At 46.8% G+C, this 8,416-nt stretch overlaps 1 protein-coding gene across 2 annotated transcripts in view; it reads left to right on the top strand.

The window, feature by feature from the left end:
- Positions 1 to 7,477: 7,477 nt before the first annotated feature.
- The window catches only part of LOC105519771 (cytochrome P450 4F8), a 14,758-nt gene continuing 13,819 nt past the window's right edge, over positions 7,478 to 8,416 (top strand). Inside the window, exons 1-2 of one of the 2 annotated variants that reach the window (XM_011953234.1) lie at positions 7,478 to 7,634; positions 7,867 to 8,065. In XM_011953234.1, the coding sequence (XP_011808624.1) occupies positions 7,621 to 7,634; positions 7,867 to 8,065 (213 nt within the window). In that variant the 5' untranslated portion in view covers positions 7,478 to 7,620. The remainder of the gene's footprint in view (positions 7,635 to 7,866; positions 8,066 to 8,416) is intronic. The other variant, XM_011953236.1, reaches the window with a different exon arrangement.

An 8,416-nucleotide genomic window follows, 5' to 3' on the forward strand; every position in this document is an offset into this window, starting at 1 on the left:
TTTTTATTTTAGAATTTTAGTCATGAGAGAGCACTGTAAACTTACTAGTTTATAAAAGACTGTTGGATCCATATTACATCTGACAAAATCGGGACTTGTTTACTTGGCTAAACTTTATTTGTTTCAACAGATAACCTAATGAAGGCTATGGATCAAAATGTTGGGTAAAGCAGTTCTTATGGCAGTTTGATTTTAAAAACATCTTTTGCCCCTTTTTTCTTTAGTTCTAAATGAGCTTAGGGTTAAAATTTTAATGTTTATATTTTAGTTAGAACTGGCTGAATTGTTAAAACACACACACACACACACACACACACACACACACACACACACATCTCTAAGTAATCTTGCATTAGCAATACCATAAACAGTGAGCTTTATCTCAATACCAGTAGAGAAGTTAGCAGATTTAAAATGTGCAGAAAAAACCAGAGAATTTAGAAGGCTCTGTATGCTAACTCTATAGTTATAAGTTGACCATCTGAGCTCTGAATTCCTTTTCTTTTCTTTCTTTTTTTCTTTCAGAAGGAGTCTTGCTCTGTCACCCAGGCTAGAGTGCAGTGGCACGATCTCGGCTCACTGCAACCTCTTCCTCCTGGGTTCAAGTGATTCTCCTATCTCGGCCTCTCAAGTAGCTGGGATTACAGGTGCCCACCACCACACCCAGCTAATTTTTGTATTTTTAGTAGAGATGGAGTTTCGCCATGTTGGCCAGGCCGGTTTCAAACTCCTGACCTCAAGTGATCCGCCCACCTTGTCCTCCCAAAGTCCTGAGATTACAGGCTTCGGCCACCTCACCCGGCCCTGAATTGTAATGTAATTTGTCCATCAATTTAAAATGTACAAAAGAATCAGTCATGATACATAGCCAGCCGTGGTCTCAAAAAACCTGGCATATATTAATGTTTGAGAATTTCATTTTGTTTCTTAATCTCCCAGTTTAGAAAAAAATTATTGGATCTGGATTTTTTAATCTCAGTGGTTACATTTTCTTTTTGTAGTTGTTCCATTTGTTCTTTTCATTTTACATTCATATATATTTTCCCCTTTTGAGGGAAGGAAATGTGTGCATTGTGAACTCCTAAAAATCTCTGCCTGAGGGATATACGGGAATCGAGTGAACAAGCAAAAAGAGATGAACTTATATTGTTTCCGGAACCAAGCCAGGTCTTGCTGCGTTTCCTTGAGGCCCTGTAACGAGAAGCAGGCAGACTAGGAAAGAAAGGAATTTATTACTGTAACCAGACACAGGGAGAATGCCTGAGATAATTCAGACAGACCAACTCAAAGTGTTACAATTTTCTTAGTGCTTACATAGGTTGGGATTATGTGCCTATGTGCTGTATATCATTCGCCTAAGTCTACTGGTAACTAATTTTATTTCAACTATAAGGTCAGAGGAAAAAATGATGGCTAAGTCTGATTAAAAGGTCCTAGTACCTTCAAGGCCTGTCTACTGTGGTACTGGAGTGATTATTTCTTTTTCTCTTTTTCTTTCTTTCTTTCTTTTCTTTTCTTTTTTCTTTTCTTTTTTTTTTTTTGAGATGGAGTCTCGCTCTCTCACCCAGGCTGGAGTGCAGTGGTACAATCTCTGCTCACTGCAACCTCTGCCTCTTGGGTTGCAGTGATTCTCCTGCCTCAGCCTCCTGGGTAGCTGGGATTACAGGTGTCCACCACCATACCTGGCTAATTTTGTATTTTTAGTAGAGATGGGGATTTCACCATGTTGGCCAGGCTGGTTTCGAACTCCTGACCTCAGGAGATCCGCCCGCCTCGGCTTCCCAAAATGCTGGGATTACAGGCATGAGTCACCGCGCCTGGCCTGGAGTGATTATTTCTATCTTATCTCCTTTACAGCTTGATCCAGAGAGCTGCCTTAGACTCTCCAATGAATCTATTCAAACAGCTGCCTCTGTTACCTTGACTTGTCTCAGATTCTGTTACCTGAGATGGGTCCTGGCACTAGGAATGCAAGACTGCCTCTATTATTTTGACTTGTTCCAGGTTAGGGAGAAGCCTGTGCAAGGCCCCTATTGACCATATGTTTCATTTCTAACTTTGATGTCTGAGCACCTATTTCCCTAGTTTGGACTCTTTGCTCAATTTTAAGGCAGCTCTGTGGAAATCTGTCTGTGTAACAGGAGTGCTATGCAGACCTGTCTGTGTGACTGTCACGCAGGCCTGGTTGTGTGATTGTCAGCGAGAACTCTCCCGCCACAATAGCACAGCGGGTAAGAGGAGGGGGAACAGTTGGAGGTTTAGAAGCTTCTAAGTCCTATTGAAGTTAGTCTCTCATTTAATTTTTCTGGTCCTAAGACTAGCATCTTTTTAAATTGCCCACATAAATAAATTACTTCAGGCATTTCAAAAAGATCTCCATTTCAGCCATTGTTGCTTAGGACCATCCTGGGTCAGGCAGGACCACTTATCTCAGCACTTGTAAATATAAAGACTTTAAAAATAACTTTTCATGGCTGGGCGTGGTGGCTCACACCCGTAATTCCAGCACTTTGGGAAGCCAAAGGAGGCGGATCACCTGAGGTCAGGAGTTCGTGACCAGCCTGGCCAACATGGTGAAACCCCATCTCTACTAAAAAAAAACAATTGGCTGGGTGTGGTGGCAGGCATCTGTAGTCTCAGGTGCTCGGGAGGCTGGGATGCTGAGGCTGGAGAATCTCTCGAACCCAGGAGGTGGAGGTTGCAGTGAGCAGAGATTGCATCATCGCACTCCAGCCTGGGTGACCAGAGAGAAACTCCGTCTCAAAACAAACAAAAACAAAAAACTTTTCCCGCAACTTTTATGCATAAACCCTAACTGAGGTACAGTCAGTCTTAACAGGACCCATTTCCCATCTTGGTAGTTTTGAGTGAGATAAACTATGTTGTGGAACAAGAATGCCCTAAAATGATCAAAATAGGATAAAATCAAGGGAAGTTTGTCTCTCCCCAACCCCCGAGAGAAACCATTCACCTGCCCTAGGATTCACCCTGCCCTAGAATTCAACTAAAACCCTTACCTTAAATTTGCAGCAGTAGCTCTTATTCTGAGAGCATCGCTGCACCTCCTAGACAAGGGAGAAAGCAGCTTCAATAAGGTAGAACTTTGCCTAAAACAGGAAGTTGGTTGATTTCAGGAGAAACTTATCTGTGGCACCCAGCAGGGGCATCCAAGTTGGGGGAACACGATGGATTCCTTGCATGAAAGTCGAAACCTGCTCAGATTGGTCCAGGGTGACCAGGGAGGTCACTCTGAAACACTGATGACTAGAGGCAGAAATACTTGGATAAAGGTTTATTGGAAGCCAAAGGTGAGGATCAACCCAGGAAGATGCACCAACACATTTGGATGGGTGCCAGAATCTTTTACAAGTTGGAATGTTTTTATAACAAAGTTTAGGAGAAGGGAAGGGAGCTCCTCATATCAGAATTGTCTGTTTTTATTGGAGGGTATAATACAGAGGTCATATGGTTGGATACAGATTATAACATACAGGCTAAAACATTTTGTATGTAAAACCATCAGTGAAACTTTCTAAGACTGGGCACGGGGGTTTATGCCTGTAATCCCGGCACTTTGGGAGGCTGAGATGGGCAGATCACTTGAGGAGAAACTCATCACTCCTGAGGTCAGTAGTTTGAGATCAGCCTGGCCAACACGGTGAAAACCCGTCTCTATTAAAAATACAAAAATTAACTGGGCATGGTGGCATGTTCCTGTGATCCCAGCTACTCAGGAGGCGGAGGCAGGAAGATCGTTTGAATCTAGGAGATGGAGGTTGCAGTAAGCTGAGATTGTGCCACTGCACTCCAGTCTGGGTGACAGAGTAAAACCCTGTCTCAAAAAAAAAAAAAAAAAAAAGAGAAAAGAAAAAGAAAACCTTTATGATTTATAAATATATCAGCACCATTTCATGGTTTAGAAACAAAGGATTGTGCTTTTCCATATCAGTGGAAAATCAGAACATCAACAGTTAGAAGAACTCATAAGATCTGAGTAATTAAAGATAAGATTTGAGAACCTCACAAGATTCTTTACTCAGGAACAGGATGTAACCGATGCATCAAGAAATCTTTCCTGGGGGTTAATTGGGAAGCCTGCCAGATGTGACCAGTAGGTTATCAGCAGAGACCTCGTCTGTCTTGTTCAACCTGTATCCCAGGTCCTAGCACCATGCCTGCTACCGTTTAAGTGCTTATGTGAAGTTTGTTGTTGAGAAACTAATTACCTAAAAGTTAGAACTTGACCTCTTCATTTTACCTAGGAGGTTATGAGACTTAGAGGGTTACACAGCCAGCGAGTGGCAGAGCCTGGACTTGAACTCAGTTCTGCAGAAGGCAGAATGTGTTCTTTCTTGAACATTCAAGGAAAGGGGAGGTGAAACTCCAGCTAGCGGGCTGCCCGTGTGCTTGTTCTAGGGACACTCCAGGCCGATTCTTGGGAGCTGGACCTTCATGGTGACACAGTAAGAAAAACTCACCTATTGGCCAGGTGCAGTGGCTTACGCCTGTAATCCCAGCACTTTGGGAGGCCGAGGTGGGCGGATCACTTGAGGTCAGGAGTTTGAGACCAGCCCGGCCAATATGGTGAAACCCCGTCTCTACTAAAAACACAAAAATTACCTGGGTGTGGTGGCTCATGCCTGTAATCCCAGCTACTTAGGAGGCTGAAGCAGGATAATCGCTTGAACCTGGTGGGGCAGAGGTTGCAGCGAGCCGAGATCGCAGCATTGCACTCCAGCCTGGGCGACAAAGTGAGACTCTGTCTCAAAAAACAAAACAAAACAAAACAAAGCAAAAGAACTGCTTACCTATATTGTGGATCAACTCTGTGTCCCCACTGTACCAAATCCTTATTTATTAAAAAAAATTTTGTTTTAATTATTGCATTTACAGCAGCCCAGCTTGAAAAACGAAGCAACAGAGACATGCAGAAAGTTAAAAGGTCTCTACTTCAGTTGTGATGTCTCCAGTTCCATCGTGGTATGTACATTCTTCTGGATTTTTTTCAATGTGTATACACGTGTACATACAGACACACACACATACACTCGTATGTTTTTTATATTGATGGGACCATTTCTCACATCTTTAATTTGAAACTTATTCTCTGCTCTCTCTGCCTGTGTCTGACAGAATGCTGGCAATGCTTTGTGATGCTTTAGGAGACACATTTCTCAGATGTGAAGACTCAGGCTTAGGAATTGTTGGGTGGTGACTGAGGCTGGTCACTCTGTGGTCTGACACACTTTCCTACTGTCCCACTCTGGGTAGGGATGGAAGGGCCCCTGCAAAGAAGCACCAGCTTCTGTTTTCCCATAAGTGACTCCCCTCCCTCCGATACTCACTAGGGGACATTCCATAAGCCAGGCTGCGTGATTTGGCCCCTGAGATATTCCTGGTTGGATGAAAAATCTTGGGGAGACTCCAGACTTCTCAGGCACAAAACTCCCAGAGCAGAGAGCTCCCTCTGGACTATCCCTCCCTCCCTCAATTTCCTGTTCTGCTGCCTGGTCCAGGAATCAGGATCTTAGTGATAAACCTTGGCTTCTCCCAGGCTGCAGAGTCCTGCTGGGGTGTGAGTCCTTGCTCATGGCTCATGAAAGTTCAACATCTGCTTATGGCTTCAATATTGGGCCAGATTTCGCTTCCCACCTTGAACTTCCCAAGGATGAATTGTGTGGTCCCACATGTTGGTGATCTCAGCATGACCTTCAAGGGAACAAGAACTCATGTGCATTTTTGCGCAACCTGGGTGCTCCATCCCATGGCTGCCCTTGGACAGTCTCCCTCTTCATTCATGTCTCTGCTAAAAGGTCACCTCCTCCTGGAAGCCCTCCCTGATTCTCTGATTTATTGGATTGTCTGATTTATTGGATCATTGCCTGTCTCTTTATGTGTTGTGATACCTTTGACAGCCGAGCACTCACTGTTGCATCCCCAGTGCCTGGAACAGTGCCTGGCACATAGTAGGTGCTCAAGAAACATGTAGTTGCATGAACAGCCCTGAGAGGCATAGATTTTTCTTTTTATTTTATAACTGAAAGAAGCCCTGAGAATCAGAAAGGTTAAGGGGTTAACTCGCAGCATTCCTGCGAAGCCTGGAGCCAGGAATCTTGAAGCAAGGCCACTTAAACTTGAAGGATTGTATAGAAATTCCCTGGGGTTCTATTAAGGTGCAATCCTGAGTCAGTATTTCTGGGTTGGGGCATGGGATTCTGCATTTCCTGCCAGCTGTCAGATGATGCTCATGGTGCAGGTCCGTGGTCTACACTTTGAGTAACTGAGCCTTACAGTTAAAGTGCATGTTGCCAGCTCCTTCCCTTCACCTCCTCTTTTTGAGGTTCTTTCCTCTGAAGACTCCTCCTCTGTCTCCCTCTAAAGCCCCTCATTCCGCATCCCATCTCCCAAATGCAATGTCTGAGCCCACAACAATTTGGGAGGCCGAGGTGGGCAGATCACGAGGTCAGGAGTTTGAGATCAGCCTGGCCAACATGGTGAAATCCCGTCTCTACTAAAGATACAAAAAATTAGCTGGGTGTGGTGATGGGCGCCTGTAATCCCAGGTACTCAGGAGGCTGAAGGAGGAGAATCGCTTGAACCTGGGAAGCAGAGGTTACAGTGAGCCGAGATTGCACCAATGCACTCCAGCCTGGGTGACAGGGCAAGACTCTGTCTCAAAAACAAAACAAAACAAAACAAAACAACCTGAGCCCAGGAGGGGCAGTACTGCCCATCGTCAAAGCAAGGACAGAGCAGAAGGAGGACTCCAATCAGGGTACCCTGGCTCTGCCTTCCCCATCTGGACCTTGTCTGCTCACAGCTTCCCTCAGCCTTACCCTTCATGAGCCCCCTCTGTCCTCCTACGCTGAGCTCAGCATCCAGGTTGCTTTTCCAGCTGGTCTCGTTATCTCCAGAATCTGACCCTGGGTAATCCCCAGTGGGGCTACATTCTCTGTTCCTGCTTCTATCAGTCAGGTTTCAACCTAGGTCCTGGGCTGCTGGGAGGCAGGACTTGAATTCCTGCCAGGCTGGCAGTGGAGGGCAACAGGCTTCTGCCTCTGAATCTCCTAAATCTCCACTGAGAAATGGTGCACAGCATTCTCCTGGCCCACGTTTGGAGGGGAACTCGAGGGTTGTTTTGGGAGAAGGCTTGGCCTCACCCAGCTCACCTGGCACCTGAACACTTCATTCCTTTACCTACCTTTCCCTGGTCTTGGAAAAGCAGGGTGGCTGCAAATTTTGGGGCTCAGATCACCATTGGCTGCCCTCCAACTTACTCTCTGCCTTACGTGAGAGGTGCTGAGTACTGAGTGGCCGTGCTGGGTCACCCGGAGTTGGTTCTTCTACAGCTATGGTCCCTGCCAGTCCCTGGGTTTTGGTTGGCTGCTCTGGCACAAAGGAGGTATCCAGGCTGTGAGGATTGGCCAGCCCAGCCCAGCCCAGCCTCCTGAAGTATTTCCTACATCTGGGGCCAGGGGCAAAAACCTCCTAGCAAAGGAGGAGAGGAGGTTGTGCCGGACAAGCTTCTCCTGACAGAAGGTGCCAGGCTGGGGGTGGCAGGGCTGGATAGGGAGGGGCACTGCCCAAGACTGGGGTGGCTCCAGGGAGCTGGTCCTGTTGATGGGTGCTTGCAGGTAGCCAGAGGTAAGTTGGCTGGTGGTTCTGGATGAGGCTGTCTGGTCTCTAGTCTCCTTGATCTCGAATTTTGTGTCACTTCTCCTCTCCCCTCTCCTTTGGCCTCTTCCCCTGAGATTCCCTGAATCTCCCTCCATGTTCTTAACCGTGTTTACCCATCATCAGTCCTGGAGCTCCCCAGCCCCTTTCCTAGGCTTCAGGACCTCACACTCCATCCCCTCTGTCTTGCAGGATGTCGCTGCTGAGCCTGTCCTGGCTGGGCCTCGGGCCGGTGGCAGCATCCCCATGGCTCCTCCTGCTGCTGATCGTGGCCTCCTGGCTCCTGGCCTGCATCCTAATGTGGACCTACACCTTCTACGACAACTGCCGCCGCCTCCGGTGTTTCCCGCAGCCCCCAAAACAGAACTGGTTCTTGGGTCACCTGGGTCTGGTGAGTGGCAGGAAGATGGATCTGGTGTCTCAGGGTAGGAGGGTGGAAAGGGGCTCGGGCTGAGGGGGTGGGCTGGGGTCTGGGATGGGAGAGAAACTCACTTATTCCTCTGCTCACTCACTCATTCCACTCCTCCCTCACTCACTCTTCTATCCACTCACTCATTCCTCTCCTCGCTCATTCATTCCTCTCCTCATTCACTCATTTCTCTACCCACTTACTCATTCCTCTCCTCACTCACTCATTCCTCTCCTCGCTCATTCCTCTCCTCACTCACTCATTCCTCTCCTCACTCACTCATTCCTCTATCCACTCAATCGTTCCTGTCCTCACTTGCTCATTCCTGTCCTC

This window comes from Colobus angolensis, unplaced genomic scaffold (genome assembly GCF_000951035.1).
Source record: "Colobus angolensis palliatus isolate OR3802 unplaced genomic scaffold, Cang.pa_1.0 Scaffold36, whole genome shotgun sequence".
In the NCBI taxonomy this organism is placed as follows: domain Eukaryota; kingdom Metazoa; phylum Chordata; class Mammalia; order Primates; family Cercopithecidae; genus Colobus; species Colobus angolensis.